Source organism: Equus asinus, chromosome 28 (genome assembly GCF_041296235.1).
Source record: "Equus asinus isolate D_3611 breed Donkey chromosome 28, EquAss-T2T_v2, whole genome shotgun sequence".
In the NCBI taxonomy this organism is placed as follows: domain Eukaryota; kingdom Metazoa; phylum Chordata; class Mammalia; order Perissodactyla; family Equidae; genus Equus; species Equus asinus.
The window spans coordinates 37,720,245-37,739,350 of record NC_091817.1 but is presented as its reverse complement, the minus strand read 5'-3'; the positions used below and the strand labels follow the sequence as shown (position 1 = coordinate 37,739,350).

General features: G+C 41.6%; 1 protein-coding gene across 4 annotated transcripts in view; it reads right to left on the bottom strand.

Moving 5' to 3' along the window:
- Positions 1 to 678: 678 nt before the first annotated feature.
- Positions 679 to 19,106, bottom strand: part of HYDIN (HYDIN axonemal central pair apparatus protein) — a 338,461-nt gene continuing 320,033 nt past the window's right edge. For 2 of the 4 annotated variants that reach the window (XM_070500554.1, XM_070500555.1), the window contains 4 exons: positions 18,614 to 18,764; positions 12,348 to 12,578; positions 6,436 to 6,660; positions 680 to 4,899 (listed from right to left, as the gene is read on the bottom strand). In XM_070500554.1, the coding sequence (XP_070356655.1) occupies positions 4,417 to 4,899; positions 6,436 to 6,660; positions 12,348 to 12,578; positions 18,614 to 18,764 (1,090 nt within the window). In that variant the 3' untranslated portion in view covers positions 680 to 4,416. Of the gene's footprint in view, positions 4,900 to 6,435; positions 6,661 to 12,347; positions 12,579 to 18,613; positions 18,765 to 19,106 lie in introns of all 4 variants that reach the window. The other 2 variants (XM_044761259.2, XM_070500558.1) reach the window with 2 other exon arrangements.

Below are 19,106 nucleotides of genomic sequence, written 5' to 3'. Positions count from 1 at the left end.
AAGCGCCTTAGAGTGGTCTCTAGTTGCTAGAGTGGTCTCCTGTTGTCAGTTGCCAAGAAAATGGGGACTTCAGTCATTTGGCTGCAAGGAAATGAATTATGTCAACACACTGAGAGAGATTGGAAGTGGATTTTTCCCCAGTTGAGTCTCCAGATGAGGATGCAGCTGGCTGGCATCTTGATTTCAGCCTGTGGGATCCTGAGCCAAGAACCTAGGTCAGTCTATTCTGGACTCCTGACCCATGGAAACTGAGATAAGAAATTTGTGCTGTTTTAAGCTGCTAGGTCTGTGGCAATTTGTTATGCAGTCACAGAAAACAAATACAAGAGCTAGCCCAAAACTCAGTAAGCCACCGAGAAACTGTGTCTAGAAAAATCCATGAAAAATGCGCTTTCCTTTAATGATGGGATTTTCACAGCTTTTAAACCTTTGCCAACACAATCCAATGAATGAAGGTGAGTTCACCAACAATCTGAAAACTGCCCCCAATATAGATTTATCTCAAGAGAAAATGTATTGCTTAATAGTTTCTTCCTCTTACCTTGAGACCAAGTAGCACTGGTAAGGCCATTTCCAAATGTCTTACAAAGTTTATGTCTAGGATTTTGACGATGGTTGATGCAAAACAATGAACACAAATCAATGGAAATCATTTGGCTCTGTTTCTCCTGTGTGTATTCATTTCCCCTGGACCCGTATCTTATGTAACATTCCATCTGTTACTTTTGCTGTTTGGTTTGACTTTTTCTTAAAGGCAAACTAAATTTCCCAAGGGTTGTAATGTGATACAGTTTTTAATAATTGAAACCGTAAAGAAATATTTTTTACCAGAACGAACTCTTTTTCTCCTGAAATCACATTCTGGACTAGGTTGCTAAGAAACCAGTTTCTTACTTAATGTCCTACCTTTAGTTTAGAAGTTCCTGGAAAGAAGTGGTTGCTTTTCTCTGATATCTTGGAAAATGCCAACTAACTAAGGATATTTATGCATAAGTGGACTGGCAGTGGTGCTGAGAATAAAGCCCAAGGGCCCCCATTGCCATATCTACATGCTCACTTCTCCTCCTACCCTGGTGGCCAGCCCTGGCCAGGCCTGCCATGCTCAGACTCTTCTAGACTAGTGGATGACTGATACGCCTGCTTGCACACTGGCCATCATTTCAGAGCTGTAACTCATCTGTATCTGTGTAATGCCTGGTTGTTATTACATAACTTGCAGATATTGTAGCAATAGGATGCTGGTGACACTGTAAGAAATTGTACCCAAATCTTGAACTGTATGTAACGGTTTATCCAACAGCAATGTAATTTTGTGGGAGTTTCAGGACAACATGGTTGAGGGTGTAAGAGGCTTGGGAAATCCCACACTTGGGATTTCTTGAGATGTGGCAGGCCCTCATGGTGTCACAAAATCGTCATCTCTGACCTAAGGCGTGTCTCCCCAAAGAACTGGTTAGACTTAAGATGCTACACTCACCAGGGCCTTTGTGTTGAGCAGCATCAGGGGGTCCCATTCATGTAGTATTCTGTGCACAGCGCTCCCTGGAGTTGTGCCGCCTGGTGGCCCGGATGTTTTCTGAAGAACCCCCAGTAGGAAGTCTTCTGGTCTGCTTTGTTGAGAATGCATTCTTTCAGATGTAACTTCCACTAGTTTGTGTCACCAAGCCTCTTCAGCCCTCTGTTGAGCTATTTTGCCGTTCCAAATTTGCCAATATGAAATGACTTTGTTATTGTCTTTCTGAGGCCAAGGAAGCATGAGAACAAACTGAAGGGTAGAGACGTACCCCATCTCAGGTCATCCTGCAAGGGGGTTCGTGCTGGGCGAAGTCTGAGCTGGGCGATGGTCCCAGGGAGAAGGGACTGCCTCCTCGCTCTGCTTGGGGGCCTGCAAGGCTTTGGGCCCTAGACTCAGTGGCTTGGGGAGCTGGAGCAGGGATAAGGGGGAGGGGGAGTTGCTCCTGGCCACCTGAAGGCACCATTTTTCCCGCAGTGACACTAGGAAGTGGCCAGTTTCTATAGCAGCCAGTGTCTGGGGTAGTGGCTGGGAGCCCTCCATCGTCAAGAGAACATATCAAAATGCTGACTGTCCCAGTTAGAGGGGTCTCCGAGTCTCACCATGCTCTGGCTGCTGGCTTTTAGCCAGCTTTCGTCCATCTTTTCTTCAGTTGCCAACAACCATTATCATACTGAGTTTAAAACTGTTGAAAAGGAGCCCCTTTTGAAGAATTGCTTCCCTACCCCCAGCTATGCCTCCTGTGACTGGGTGGGAGGAGGGACATTTTGGGGAGGCCGTAAGCAGAGACTCCTCTCTAGGGCTCTGAGGAGAGCGTTAGGGCTGTGGATTCCAGGGTGTCAAGTTCTGTTAGTGGCCTTTAATGCCACGCTCTCAACAGCAATTGTGCACGCGAATCCCCTGGCGATGGCATTAAAATGCAGACTCAGATTCAGTGGGTCTGGCGCCCGGCCTGAGATCCTGCATTCCTAGCAAGTTCCCAGGTGCTGCTGATGTGAGGAGACTCAAGGCTTCAGAGCTGTGCTGGTCACGATGTGATCCTCAGACCAGCAGCAACAGCATTACTGGGAACTTGGCAGAAGTGCAAATTCTGGAGCCCACCCAGACCCACTAAATCAGACACTCTGAGGGTGTGGCCCGCAATCTGTGGTTTAGCGACCCTCCAAGTGATTCTGGTACATCCGGAAATTTGAGAACCACTGGTGTGGTCAGACTGTGTATGTGCGGTCATAGCATGTGCTTGTTGATCTCCGCCTCCTCTCAGATTGTTGCTTAGTGCATCCTTTCTCATCTAACCACTGGGAAAATCTGTCATAGTTCTTTGTCTTTATGCCCACTAGCAGTGTCTTTGGTGGTTACAAAATTGAATTTGTTAAATTTAAGTCTGCAAATAGTTTAGGAAAAGCTTCATTTGGTACTAGCTGTTTGTAAAGTGTACTGGGCTGAGGGTTGGGGAGACGTACAAAAGTAGTAGAAGAGTCTGTTTCCATTAAAAAACATCTCCAATAGCTCATTGAAACACAGGTTGCTGGGCCACACCTCCGGCGTTTCTGACTCAATAGGTCTGGGATGGGCCCAGAGAATTTGCATTTTTAATAAATTCCCAGGTGAAGCTGATGCTACTGGTCCAGGGACCATTTTTGAGAACCACTCCTTTGGACCATTCATTCCCAAATGGCCATCTTCTTTCATGCCTCCTCCCTCTCTTGCAGGTAGGCTGTAGGGGATGAGTAGGGAGAAGGAGGTGGAGGCAGGGGGACTCTCCGGCAAAGATGTGTGTGTGGAGAAGCAAATCCACTCCAGGGCCAGGCTTTAACCATCTTTATTTCAACAGGTGGTGCCAACAGTAGGTGGTCCTATTAATACACACTGCAGGACCGAGGGGAAGAATCTCGGCTGAGGCAGACGTCATCCTCCTCCTTGGATGTACTGCTTTCCCTCTGAAGAAAGGCACTGACTTAAAACATCACCCTCCACGTGCACACAAAATGGCTGCAGTTTCAGCATATCAAATTGGGACGTGGTCCTCTCCCTGGAGAATGTTCCTGACTCAGCTGCAGTATTAATGGCCAGGCAGGTGTTTGATCTGTAACACTGGTTCTCAACTCTGCTGTACAAATTTTAAAAAATGATGCCCAGGGTCCCTCCCCAGACCAATTAAATCAAAGTTTGGGGAGGAGGGTTCTGGACCATAATTAGGTGATTCTGATGTGCAAGTGGTCCGAGAATCACTGCTCTACAGGCAGATTGCTGTGCACAGGGCTGGGGGTGGGAGTGGAGGGCTGGGGTCTCAATTAGCGTTTCTCCAGGATCTGGCCTTCAGTGAGAACTTGCTGTGGGGAACAGACATGGGATTCGGAGACAAGGGAACATCCCCAGCCCGTGTCCCTGCAATGACTGCCCTGATGTTATCTGTTCATCACTTTGAAAATACTGACTTACTTGGCTTTTATGTGAAAGGAGAATAAGATATCACTTCAAAATAGAGCCATGTCTAGGGGCTCTTTAAGCCATTATGGATTTTTAAGAGGAAATTGTGGTGCCCCAGTGTCATGCACCACCAAGTGCTGTAGGATAGAAGGTCATGAGTGTGATGCTTGAGTCATCTTATTAAAAATGGGGATTCTTACATAGTACTTGAGCTTGGGGAACATGTTAAGGAAATCCAGAGACTTGCCCTTGCGAAGTAAAATACAGCTGTTTTGTGTATTACCATGTTTAATATGACATATATGTTTCAAATACATATAATATGGAAATAAGTGCCTCTATAATTGAATTAGAGGATAAGACAGTACCTTTAGAGTTCTGTTTATTTTCTCTACTCTTCGCCAGGCTAGAATGATATAGATATTAAGGCTGAGGAGATGGCTTTTTGTTGATGCAGCTAACCCTGAGTGCTACTAAGGGGTGATCCCCTTCAGATAATAAACCCACTTAATTCCTGTTTCTCTGCCTTCGCCGGGAGGGCAGACCACAATCAACTTGCTGGTGATGGGTGTTTTGCTGCCTGACGGGTTTCCTTCAAAGGAGACTGTGATGTTATTGACCTTCTTGGGCCGCACGGAGTCCAGGGCACGAACAGAGAAGGCCGGGTTCTCCACGATGTAGGAGAAGGTGACGGGCTGGTAGAAAACATTCTTGAAGGGAATGACTATGTTGTACCCAGCTCGGATCATATACGGACCTTGAGGCTTGGGGGGCAGAGCTGTTCCAAAGAGGGGGATGATATACTCCCCGCCTGTAAGTGATGACAGGATCAGGAGGCCCTTGGTCTCACCCAGGTGGCTGGGCTCAAAATAGACTTCCACACTGACTTCGGTGCCTCCCTGAGCCCCTGGGGCTGCGTTAATGACCTTTTCCGTGTGGAAGTCTGGAGAGTCGGTCTGAAAGGGAAACAAAGGCACTCGGCTCACACAGGATCCTGAAGAGCATACCAGACGCTCAGGTCCACCCCGAGCCCCTCCACTCTCAGACATCAGGCAACCTGTGTCTGTGTGAGGCCAGGCAGGTTATACAAAAGCCATGCCCTTATTAACTCCCCTGAAGAGCAGATATTCCTATTATCCCTATTTTACTACAAAGAAACTGAGATCAAGAGATGTTAATAACTTGCCTGAAGACACACAGCTGGATTATGTTGGTATGGCAGTCACTGGTGCTGTTCCCCCATAACCCCTCCTTCTTCCCTTCTGTGCACAGGGAAGACTGAAAATTCTGGCTCCTCGTGGATGGGTGGGACCAGTTCTGGACAATTAGTTGCGAGCAGAAGTGAAAGGTGTCACTTCCACACTAGAGCCTTTCCTTGCCAGTGTAAGACCCCTCAGGGTCTTCTTACCCCTCTGGTACTATGACTGGAAACATTTGAGATAGTGGTTGCCCTTCAGCCTGGGTCCTTGAGTGGCTGTGACAAGCAGAGTTCCCTGCTGAACCTCACTGGATAGACAGCATAAACGAGAGACAAATCTTTGTTGTTTTAAGCCACTGAGATATTGGGGCTGTTTGTTACTACAGCATAACCTAGCTTCTCCTGATTGATATGACTGACCAAGATCCTATGCTTCTTGACTATAGCACAGGACCCCTGATGTTAACTGGGCACAAGGCCACACAGTGTGAAGGCTGCACCTCCTAACTCCCCTTGCTGCCAGGTGTGGTCCTATGAAGTTTTGTTCAGTGCAGTGTGAGTGGAAGTGATATATGCAGCTCCCTGCTTTTCCCCTTGTAGTTGGCTGGAACATGGATGTCGCGGTAAGCCATTTTGGTGCCTGTGGACCAAAGCAACTCTCCAACGAGGGAAGAGCATCAGGACTGAAGGAGTCTGGGGGCCTGATGTCATGGAGCCGCCATTCCAACCCAAACTGCTTATGCCCACAGTGTTATTCGACAGAGGAATAAACTTCTATTTTGTTGTTATTTTGGGTTTCAGTAGTTAAACCTATATTCCAACTGATATAATAGGTAACATATTATGGGCCAGGCTCTATGAAAATGGTCTTTTATACATATTTAAAAATCCTCACAGTAATCCTGTGAGGTCGGAGTATTATTGCCATTTATAGCTAAGCTTAGAGAGCTTTAGTAAATTATTCATACGAAGAGTAAGTGGTGAAGGCAGGAGTCAAACCCTAGTTCCACAGCCTACACTCATGACCACTGAGCTCTACTGTCTCCCTGTATTGATGAATGAGATGTTGGGGAAGCAAAACTCTCCCCACCCCCAGCCCAGCTTGTTAAGATAGAAAGTCTGTAAGGAAGAACCCAGGCCTGGTGCTATTTATTTCTAGTGGGAGTTTCCAGAGATGAAGCTCCTCACTCTCTCTGAGTTTCACACTTCTGCACCCTCTGTGTCTTCCTCCCATTATTTTTGAGCCCAGACTTCTGGCAAGGGAAGGGCGAAGGGTGGGGCAGGGGCTGCTCACCCTGCAGTAGTATTCTGTCCTCTGCCGGGTATAATTGGTGAACTTGGCAAAGATGCTCTGGCCACCGCCAAGAACAGCCTGGAAGTAGACGGGCTTTTCTGGCAGTGCTGGTGTGGCCTTCAAATTGAGCTCATACTGGTAGTAACCCAAATCACTGTTGTGCAGTGTTAGTCTCCCCAAGGTTTCTCCAGCTTTCAGGGGCTGGAATTCAAATGAGAATGTGCCCTGCAAGAGAAGACAGAGGCTGCTGTGGTGCTGAAAGTCTGACCCAGCCCCTACCACCCAGTGACCTCGGAGCAGGCTGGTGGCAGAAATGGTGCTTCACAAGCAAATGCTCATACTGCTTTTGAGCCTAGGGAACCTCTGTCCAAACTAGCTCACTTTCCTGCCCTTGGACCCCTTCTAGCTTTCCCTAGTCCAGGTACTTCTATATCTGGAATCTCCTTGAATCTAAAAAACAGGAGCTGGATCCTCTCTTGAGCAACACATATGGAGATGGGGGGGGGGTGCTGTCAGCAGGAGGGCTGAAGGCTGGCGGCTCTTTCTCTGCTCATAGCCAACTTCAGAGCAGCTTCCTGGGTTCTCCCTCCATTTAGGGGGTACTTTTTCCTTCCTCTGTTACCAGCCATAGCAAAACAAAACAAGAATGAAAGAGTATTGCTTATAATAGCAAAACAAGGGAAACAATTCAATGCATTAGCAGTAAGAGATTGGTTAAATAAATTATAGTTTACCCACTTCAGTGGAATATTATGTGGCCATTAAACAGGAAGAGACAGAGCTATAAGCATTAGAATGAAAGGTATTGATGATATTGTCAGTGGAAAAAAGGAGGTTCCAGAAATGTATCAAAAGTATGAGTTTATTTTTATGGAGAAGAATATGTCTATGTATGTATAGAAAAGAGACAGCAAGGATATATATCAAATTGTTACCAGTAGTTGTTGTCTTAGGGTGGGAGAAATGGGATTGTGGGAACTTTTAATTTTATTTCATATACTTTTGTATAGTTAAAATTTTGTGTTTTTTTTTTTTTTTTTTTACCATGAGTAGGTATTGTTTCTTTAAAAAAAAAACACTAGTTCTTATTGAAAACAGAATAAAAAGAGGATATCATTAAAAGTTGTAGATGTTTAATAGAAAAGAATATAGTATATAAATTTAATGATTTTACCAATTTAAAAAATTTAGTTGAAAATGGACAAATGTATAAACAAGTGTAACTTACAAAAACAGACAAGAAGATTAAAAAAAACCCTATATAGTCCTATAACCATTAAAGAAATTTAATCAATAGTAAAAAATTTTCTCTTAATGAAATTCCAGGATCATTAGGCTTTACTTGTAAGTCCTACCAGACAATCTAGTATTCCACAAATTCTTCCAGAGAAAAGAAGAAGAAGGAACCCACCTCAACCAGCATAATCTTGATAACAAAATCCAACAGGGCTAATAGGAGAAAGGAAAGTTGGATGCCAGTTTCCCTCCTGAACATAGATACAAATTACCTAATAAAAATGTTACCCAACTGAATCCAGCAATATGTAAAAAAGAGAACACTACATGACTAAGTTGCATTTATTCCATGAATGAAAAGTTGGTTTAACATTAGAAAAGCCAATCAGTTGCCACACAGACAAATTAAAAGGAGAACAATCATATGAACATCTCAGTAGATGCAGTAAAAGCACGTGATAAAACTCAACATTGGTTCATGGTGTTTTAAAAAAGCTCTCAGCAAACTAGGAATAGAAGGGGATATCTGTAATCTGATAAAGGGTATCTATAAGAAACCTGAAACAAACATCATAATAAATGGTGAAACTTTGAAAGCGTTTCCTTCAAGATCAGGAAAAAGACAAGGATGCTTCTATTGTCTTTCTAGTCAATGTTGTTCTGGAGGTCCTAGATAGCCCTAGAAGGTGGGAAAAGGAAATTCAGGAAAAAGTTTAAAAAGGAAGAAATGAAATGGTAATTATTTACAGATGATATGATTGTACATTTAGAAAATTTAAGAATCTATAATTAAAATTATTATTAATAAATGAATTTTATAAGATTGGGCACAAAGTCAATATTCAAAAATCAATTAGATTTCTACATGCTTGTAACAAATAGACAATGCAATCTTAAAAAGATGCCTTTTACAATAGCATTAAAATATGTAAAACCTAGAAGTAAATCTAACAAAAGAGTAAGGCCTCAACATAGAAAACCAAAAAATGTTATTGAGAAAAATTAAAGACAACTTAAATAAATGGAGATTTGCTCATGGATTGGAAATCTCAAGATTGTAAAGATTTGAAGTCTTCCTATGATAGACAGGCTCCAGGATGGCCTCCAGTAATCCCCGCCTCCTAGTAGTCACACCCTTGTGTAGTCCTCTCCCACACTGAACCAGAGTTGGTCTGTGTGACCACTAGTATATGGCAAAAGGGATGGCATGTCACTTCCGAGATTATGTGGAAAAAGACTGTGAATTCTGTCTTACGTGCCCTCTTTCTCCGCTGCTGTCTCAGTTTCTCTTAGATCTCTCACTGTAGAGGGAGTGAGCTGCCTTGTTGAAAGCAGCTCTAGGGGAAGCTCACATGGTGAGGAACTGAGGCCTCTGGCCAACAGGCAGCAAGGACCTAAGGCCTTTCCAACAAACACATGAGTGAGTTTGGAAGCAGTTTATCCAGCTCTAGTCAAGCCTTGAGATGACTAGAGTCCTGGCTGACTCTAATGTCATTTGAATGCTCAAAACCAAGTTACTGAAACTGCCTTCTAAGACAAAACCCTGGACCGAGAGAAACCTCTGAGAGTAGAAGCTATTTGACCATAACTGAGATACTAAAGCCAAAGGAAAAATAAAGCTTAGATTAAAGTGGAGAGGAGAAAAGGGAAAACAAATATTAAAAGTATAAAGCTGTATTAAAAAAAATTCGTAGTAACTACAGAAGAGAGAACCTTGGATATATGAAGCTATGAAAGATATCCTGGGCCACCTTTTCCTTCTAAGAGCATGGAAAAACTTCACATGAGCAACAGAAAAGGGGTAGCAAAGTGTATAGTGAGCAGAATAATATTGCTATAGACAAGGAAGACATGGCAGGAAGAGATCTCTACAAAACTAAGAGAAAGAAACAGAATAGATAAGATGAAGAGAAAGCACAGGGTAACACATAAAGATAAATATTACTATTTACATTAAATATAAATGATGTAAATGCTCTGGTGAAAAGTAAGGATTGCTAGACTGGATTAAAAAATGAAATGCATCTCATCTGTTTATAAGAGGCAAATTTAAATTATAAGGATACAGAAAGGTTGAAAATATGTTGATTTAAAAAAAAACATACCATGCAAATATTAACCAAAAGAAAGCGGTATTAATATTAGACAAAATAGACTTTAAGGGAAAAGCATTACTTGAGACAAAGAAGATGACTTCATATTGGAAAGAGTTTCAAGTCACCAGAAAGATATTATAATTTTTATTTAGCAACTAGCTTCAAAGTATATAAAGCACTACAAGGATAAACAGACAAATCCACAATCATAGTACAATACTCTAACATACTCTCTTAAAACTGACCAAACAAGCAGACAAAAATAACTGTAAGGATGTAGAAAACTGTACATCCAAATGGCAAACACATTCTTTTCAAAAATAGATAGGAGGATTTTTAGAAAAAGACCATATATTTGGTCATAAAGCAAGTGTAAACAAATTCTAGAGACTGAAATAATCTGGGATATATGCTCTGACCACAAAATAATTTAAAAAGTGATAACCAGAAAAACCCACATTTGGAAATTAAGAAACTTCAAATAACCCATGAATTGAAAAAGAAGAATTAATAATAATGAAAATCAGAACAGTTTTGAACTTAATGGGAAAAAATACTGCATATAAAAATTTGTGGGCTGCAGCTAAAGCAGTAGTTAGATGGAGATTTATAATCTTAAATGTATATCATAGAAAATAAAGAAGACTAGAGGTTAATGCACTGAGCATTCATCTTAGAAATTAGATGAAGTGCCAGTAACCCAAAGGAGGCAGAAGGAAGGAAATAATAAAGAGTAGGCATTAAGCACCTAGAAAGCAACCATTCAATAGAGAGTACCAACAAAGCCAAAAGATGCTTTTTGAAAAAAATAATGTTGAGAAACCTCTAGCAAGATTGATCAAGCAAAAAGGCACAATAACCAATATTAGAAATGAAAAAGGGGGCATCACATAAAAAAGGTAATAAGAGGATATCAACAATGTTGTACCAATATTTTAACTGTATGGGTGAAATGGACATGATCTTATTACGGACTCAAGAAGAAACAGAAAATCTAAATAGTTCAATAACCCATTAAAGGAATTAAGTCAGCAATAAGTCTTCCCACAAGGGAAACACCAGGTCTCAGTGGCTTCATCTGGGAGTCCAAGGAAGACATAATTTCAATCTTTTATAAACTCGTTCACAGTATTGAGAAAGAGAGAAAATCCCCGACTCTTTTTATATGACAAGCAAACCGACACCCCAAGTGGACAAAGAGTGTGGGAAGGGAAATTGTGGTCCATTCCCACTCCTGAAAAGAGAGGCAAATCTCTTACACAGACTGTTACCCAGCTGAAATCGATCTGTTTGTAAAAGGGAAATGGAGATCTCAAGGAATTGTCAGTTTATCAGGAGTTCATCAGATTGGTAAACTTTAAAAAATCTGACAATCCCAAGGGTTGGTGAACTCTCATTACTGATTGGCAATCATCTACTGACTGGCCAATGAAGGCATGCACACCCTATGACCCATGATTCTACCCCTGGGTGTACGCCGTGGAGAAACATATGCACGTGTACAACAGGAGGGAACTTGTGCAAAAAGATCCACGGCAGCGTTTCTCATGATAGCCAAACGCCGAAACCACACAAATGTCTGGCCACAGGAGAGTGGATATTAAACTTGTGTATAGTCATATGGTGGGATATTCAATAGCAGTGAAGATGAAGGAACCGTAGCTGCATGCAACAGCACAGATGACTGTCACAATACACAATATTGAGCAAAAGAAATAAAACATTAAAGAATGTATAGAGGAGTATTTCTTTTTCACAAAGTTCAAAAACAGGCAAATCTAAACTATATTGCTTAAAAGCAAGAAATGTTATTATAAAATACGGATACTGGTAACATTTAGAGGGGAGGGAGGGAGGGTGTGGTGACTGGAGAGAGAGGTCTCTGGGGTTGTGGCAGTTTTTTATTTCTTGGCCTGGGTCTTGGTTATACAGATACTTATTTCATAATAGTTTGTTTGAACAAACACGTTTATACGTATGGAGTGGGAGTGCAGGCCGGACAGGCTGAAGCTGGGAAACTGATGCGATTTGGACGGAATGTGGACAGTGAGAGGTTGGAGCAATTAACTGATGAAAAGGAAATTTATCTTCCCATCAGTGTGTAATTCCAGGCCGTGTCCTCTCAACCAGTCAGAGGTTTCTTGTGCATCCCTCCTGAAGTGGTCTAGGCATAAACGAGCAAGTGTGTGTCAGTGTGTGTGAGTGTGTTGCACACTTGATACACTATTATGTACCTTGCTTTCCTTTTCACCAAATGTATTCTGTTACTTTTACAATTAGGAAAAACAAGAAAAATATTTTAACTTTGAACAAGGCAAACAAACACATAATAGAGACAAGGGTTATAAATAAGTCCCTTTTACGCATCTGAACCAAAGCTCTTCCATGCCCCTAGTTTACGTGTGGACTTGGGCAGTAGAGGAAAGGAGAGAACAGGAGCGTGACTGATCCTTTGTCCCCTGCCTTCCCGACCAGCGCCAGGCCTGGCCCAACCTCAGGGACACAGAATGTGGATCCAGAGGCCCCGTAGGCAGGGCCTCTATCCCAGATCTCAGGGGGCCCCTGCAGTCAGGACTGTACCTCAGAGTTGGCAGGCACCACAAACTGGGAGGGCAGGCTGATGTCGGGCACCCTGCATTCCGTGGAGAAGGTCACCAAGTAGGGCAGAGGGTTCTCCACCTTGATGGAGGCTGACGTGCTCTGCCGGACGGGGCTCACCATCTCGATGGTTTTGATGGCGCCTGAGGGGATGACCCTGAAACTCACCGTGAAGAATAAGAACTCGCTGGTCACCTCGTTTCGGAAGATCACCTGAGGTCACAGGGAGAGTGGGAGGAAGCAGGGCAGGGTAGAGGGGTTAGCCGAGGTCCTCTGCCGTCTACAGGAGCTCCCTCTCTCCCTCAGCCATGCCTGGGTACATGAAGTCCAGGTGCCAGGCTGACACGGGCCTCCCAGCCCATCTGAAACTCTACCAGCCAGCCTTTCTCTTCAGGTATTCTGCTCTGGCTCCCCTCCAGTAAGCGATTATTAAATAGGCTGGGTTTGTGTTAGAAGAGGCTACAGCAGCACAGTCTAGTGCTGAAGGTGATGGTGTCCCCACTGGGGACAGCTGACTGGCCCTAGAGAACAAGCAAGACCTCAAGAGGTTCATGTTGTAGGGAGCTTCACTGCTATTCCTGTTGCTGCTGGAAAAGTTAATGATGATGATGATGATGATGATGATGATGATGATAATGGTATCTAACCCTTAATGAATGATTACAGTATGCCAGGTACTATAGGTACTTACTTAATTCACACAATTTGTAGGCAACATTACTATTTCTCTGACCATCTTTTTTTTTTTAAAGATGAGGAAACTGAAACTTAGCAACATTAAGTATCTTGCCCAAGGTTACATGCAGAGAAGTGTCAAGACCAGAATTTCAACCCAGGTTGGTCTGACTCCAGAGCTCTCACGTGTGACTGCAGCATATTGTCCCCTCACCCTGCAGCTGAGTTGTTGATAAGCTGCTCACCTTAGTAAGTTCTTTTCCCAGATGACCAATGACGTCGAGCATCTTCTCGTGTGCTTATTGGTCATCACATATCTACTTCTGTGAAGTAGAGTCTGTTCAAGTCTTCTGCCTTTTTTAATACTTTGGGTTGTTTATCTTATTATTATTAGGCAGTAATAGTTCTTTACATATCTAGCTTTTTGCTTTCAACCTCCTCCTGTCTTTAGCTTTAGAGTGCTTCTGACACCCTCTGTCTTGTAATGGGAGTGTTTAGTCTTTTACATTTAAAATATTATTTATATGTTTGGGTTGAAGTCTGCCTTCTTGCTAGTTCTTTTCCATTTGTCCCTTTTAGTTTTTCAGTACTCTGTTGCTACTTTCCTGCCTTCTTGCGGATCAATATGTAATCTTTTGGAATAGTATCTTATTTCCTCTACTGGCTTCTTAGCTATATTTTTAAAAGATTTGTAGTCGTTTCTCTAGAGCTGACAACATGAATTCTTAACTTACCAAAATCTATTTAGTCAGTATTTTATCAATTCCCCCTTTACAACTGAGCTTTTATGCTTCCTGCCTCTTACTTCCCACTTCACAAATGTCATAACCTTCCTGAAGTATAATTCCACCCCATCTTTCGTGTTTTCATTGTCATATCTTTTACATCTACACACATATGAACATCCACTTTACAGTATTGTATTTGCTATAAATTCTCAGTTGTCTTTTAAATAAACTTCTAAGAATAAAAAAATATATTTTTATATTTACCTACTTATTTACCTTTGCTTTTGGTGAGGAAGACTGGCCCTGAGCTAACATCTGTGCCAATCTTCCTCTATCTTGTATGTGGGTTGCCATCACAGCATGGCTCGATGAATGGTGTAGGTCCATGCCTGGGATCTGAACCTGAGAACCCCAGGCTGCTGAAGCAGAATGCGCCGAAGTTAACCACTATGCCACTGGGCCGGCCTCTTAGTTATCACTTTTAGTGCTTTTCTTCCCTTCCAGTAGACCCAGGTTTCCATCTGGTATCATTTCCCTTCAGTCTGAAGAGAACCTATTAGCATGTTATGCAGTAATGCAAGTCTGCTGGCAATGAATTCTCTCATGTTCTTTTTTTCTGAAAATGTCTATTTGACCCTCAATTTTAAAGGATATTTTCAGTGAATAAAGAATTCTAGGTTGGTAGTTTCTTTTTCTTTCAGCACTTTGCAGATGGCTTTTATTATTTCTGAAGACAAGTAAGTGGACATTTTTGTTGTTGTCGTTTATATAGCAGATTTTTTCTCTGGTTGTTTTAAGCTTTTCTCTTTATTATTGATTTTTAGCAGTTTTACTATGATGTGCACAGGCACAGTTTTCTTTTAGTTCTTGAACATGTTTATAAAAGCTGCTTTGAAGTCTTTGTCTGCTGAATCCAACATCTGGCCCTTCTTGGAGTCAGTTTTCATTGACTGCTTTTTTCTTGACTATGGATCACCTCTTCCTGCTTCTTCACAAGTCTAGTAATTTTTGTTTGTGTTCTGGACACTTTTAATGGTCATTGTAGAGATTCTGGATTCTGTTATCTTCCTCAAGAGTGCTGATTTTATTCTAGAAGGCTGTTCAATCGCTGATTTACCACCTTAGCCTTTTGTAGGAATGATTTTAAGCTTTGTTAGAGCACATTTGTGGAAAGCTCAAGGTGTTTCTCAAGACCTTGCAACTTGGTGGGATTCAATCTTCAAATTTTGTCCTGCCTGTGGACCATGTAGGTGCTTAGTTTTAGGCTTTTTAAGGGCTGGTACACAGAAGGTCTTATCTTAAGGGTCTTTCTTCTAGACTTTCTGGTATTTCAGCTGGATTCCTAGGATGTTAATGAGATGTCAACACAATCTCTCCATTCTGGCTGGGCCAGACCTCCAATGTTCCCTGGCGCTGATTAATGTATTGTACTTTTGTTCCTTTATCAACCTCAAAGCAGCTGCTCTCTGGTAAGTCTCGTGTAGTCTCATCCTGTGCTTGTGCAGTCCAACCCTCAGCCAAAGACTTTGAGGGGAATGCTCATACAGGCTCTTGTTTCCTCCCCTTCCATGCACTGCTCCCTCCTCTCTGGTGCCCTATGCTGTAGAGACCAGCTATTTCAACTGCACCAAACTCTAATTTCTGCCTCCTCAGTTCACTGGGGCTACTGTGCTTTGCTCAAACTCTAACCCACTGCACTGCAGTCAGGAAATCATCTCCAGGTACAGAGCCAATCATGGGGACTCATCTCATAAGTTTTCCTTCTCTCTGATGGATTGTAGTATTGTGCTGCCTGTTGTCCAATGCCTGAGAAGACTTGCCTCAGAGATTTTGTCCAGTTTTATGGTTCTTTATGGTGGGAGGTCTAGTTGCTCCATCATAACCAGAAGCGGAAGCACTTTTGATTTTTAAAAAACTTTTTTGTTGTTATTGTTAGTTTTAATACATATTACTGTAAAGAGATTCTGTCATCTGGGTTCACTGTCATTTTTACTCAAAAGTCTTTACACTTACATTTTAATACATATGTTTACTTACATTTTTCTGTTCATATGTACAGTTTATTAGTAACTCTATTCTCTCCCTACCCTTCTGTGTGAATGAGGAAACATGTCTTATTTCCCCATTTGCTTCCAACTGAATGAGAAAATTTTTTTCATTGCCTTATTTTATTCCTCCCCTTGCTATTTCCTATATTGAGGTCATATGAAATATTCATTTCAGATTGCTTTTCAGTAATTATTTGAAAGTACCTATCAATTTAATTTTGATTATTTGTTCATTGCATTCTTGTACTTTCCTCTTAGATTCATTTACTTACTTTTAAAATTTTGCTAATACAAAAACTTTTAATTTTGTACTTCTTTCAGACAGGGACTGTGTATATGGCTGGGTTACTTTGAATCCTTGCATATTTAAAAATGTCTATTTTTCCCTCATATAGTTTTGTCTGGAGAAAGAGTTCTAGATTTAAAATCATTCTGACTAAATAGTTTGAGTAGTTTACTCTGTTGCTTCTTGTATTCAGTGTTGCCATGAGAAATCTCATGTTATCATGATTATTATTGCCTTTTATTTTCTCTAGAATCATTTAGGACTTTCTCTTTTATCCTAGTTTTCTGCAATTTTGTTCTCATGTATTTAGATGTGAGTCTTTTTTTTCATTCACCCTGTTTGGCAACTTAATGGGTCCTTTCAATGAGAAGACTCAGTCTATCTCAAATAGCCCTGGAAATTTTTCTTCAATTATTTTGTAGAATACTCTCTGCCTTCTATTATCTTGTGTTTCTATTTCAAGAGCTGTTATTAGATAGATATTAGAACTTCTTGATTTATATTTTATGTCTCATACTGCCTTTCATTCTTTTTTTTGCAACAGGTTTATTGAGATACAATTCACATACTACATAATTCACCCATTTAAAGTATACAATGTAGTGTTTTTTAGTATATTCACAAACTGGTGCAACCATCACCTCAATCAGTTTTAGAAGCTTTTCATCACCCCCAAAAGAAACTCTCTACCCATTAAGAATCATTCTCTATTTCCTCTTAGTCCCTCCCCTCTAGCCCTAGGCACCACTAATCTACTTTCTGTTTCTATAGACTTGCCTATTCTGGACATTTCATATACGTGAAATTGTACAATATGTGGCCTTGCATGAGTGGCTTTGTTCACTTAGCATAATGTTTTCAAGGTTCATCCATGTATTGCATGTGTCAGTACTTTATTTCCATCTTTTATATTGCCAAATAATATTCCACTGTATTTACCCATTCGCCAGTTGATGGACATTCCGGTTGTTTCCCTTTTTTGGCTCTTATGAATAATGCTGCTATGGACATTTATGTACAGGTTTTTGTGTGGACATGTGTTTTCATTTGTCTTGGATATATCTAGGAATGAAATTACTGAATCATATGGTAACCCTATGCTTAACCATTTGAGGAATTGCCGCACTGTCTTCCAAAGCGGCTGCACCCTTTACACTCCCACTAGCAGTGTATGAGGGATCGGATTTCTCTACACCCTCACCAACACTTGTTATTATTTCCTTTCATTCCTGTCATTTCTTTGTGCCTATGTGCTAGAGTCTGGTGCTATTACTCAGCTCTATCTTCTAGCTTACTAATAATCTCTTCCTTGGAGTCCACTACACTATTCAGCCTTCGTCTATGGTTTTCTATTCCAAATAGTCTATTTTTTCATTTTCAGGGTCTCTAATTGATTCTCTTCCACAATGGCCTGTTCTTATTTCATGGGTATGATTATCTTCCTTTATTCCGTCGAGATATTATTAATAGTCAATAAAAATCTTCTGTTTGCTATAATAACTCTTTCATCTCAGGGATTCTTATTTGTTGAACTGATATTCTATTTTGTGGTGGCTTTTTGTTTTCTTCAGATGTTTCACGATTCCTTGGTTTTAAGGTTCTCTGTTAGTCTGTCTGTGAACACAATCTGAGTGGAGTGGGCTATCCCAGTGACTGCAGGAGAGGAGATGACACTCTGTGGGGTGGGTTTTGCCAGTATCTCCTCTGGAGCGGGGAGATGTGTTCCAAGATTCTTGGGGTTTTTTTTCACTTTAAAATCTTTCCCTAGTTGATTCCATCCTCCATCATAGCTTCAAATACTATCTGTAAATGGGTAATTCCCATATGAGATCTTCAACCCTGACCTCTCCTGTGGGCTACTGAGCCATATATGCTCCTTTTCTTCAAAGCACTTATCTCATGCTGGAATTATACATTGATAGTGCAATTATTTGATTAATGTCCATCTCCCTTCACCGGACTGTGTGTTCCATGAGAACAGATACTGTGCCTATTTTTGATTAGTGCTGTGTTACCAGAACTTAGTATAGTACATGGCATACGTGCTCAATAGATACTTGTTGAACTAATGAATAAATTAGGAGAAACAGCTCATGTATGAAAGACCCTGTGGTGTCTTGGAGTAGATGGCTCTGAGTGGAATCCTGGCCCTGATGTTACTAGCTGTGTATGTTGAGTGCTGGATGCTCTATAAACAGCGGAAAATGGCATCTTTCATTATTGTGGTCTGGCGTTTGCTGGTTCAGTGTTACCTACTGCTTAAGGATTTTCATGATTCTGCTGCTTTTGAGGCTTGACATGGGCCTATTTGATGGCTGGTTGGCCTTGCAATCTGGTCTCATCTTAAAGAGGCTGGGAATCCTGAATGCTTTTGCCAGGTCACTCTAAATGGTCAGCCCAGCAAGATAAAGACAGGCTGTGGGAGGGCATCTTCACTCCCTAACACCAGGATTGTCAACCTAGGGGTCAAAACTTCAGAGTTCCAGGGCAGTGCCTTTAACATGTGGATACCTTTGCAGTGTATAGTCCTTCCTTGTGGGAAAAGAAATTCAGCTTGTAGTCTTTCTTGGAGCCAGACAGTACATCAATGTAATCAAGACCCTTCAAGGTGACACTTAGGTCTGGCTTCTCTGGTTTCAACATTTCCACAATGACCCGGAATCTGGGGGAGCACAGGAGTACAAGAAGAGAGGTTAGAGAAAATGAGATTGTTTGCCCGCATGAAAGAAGGAAAGGTGCTAGCTCTACTCTTGATTTTATGGAAAGAACATGGGTCCATGGTTCTAGTCTGTCAATGACAGTAACTACCATTTATTGACCACCTATTATGTGCCAAGTACTGAGTCAGTGCTCTGCATGTATTACAGGCATTTAAACCTCATCAGGTCTGTAGGAGGTGGATATCATTATCATCTCCATCTAACTAATAAGGAAATAGAGGCCAAGAGAAGAAAGATAACATGCTCAGGTAACATGAATCATTATTGGTTGAGCTAGGATAGAA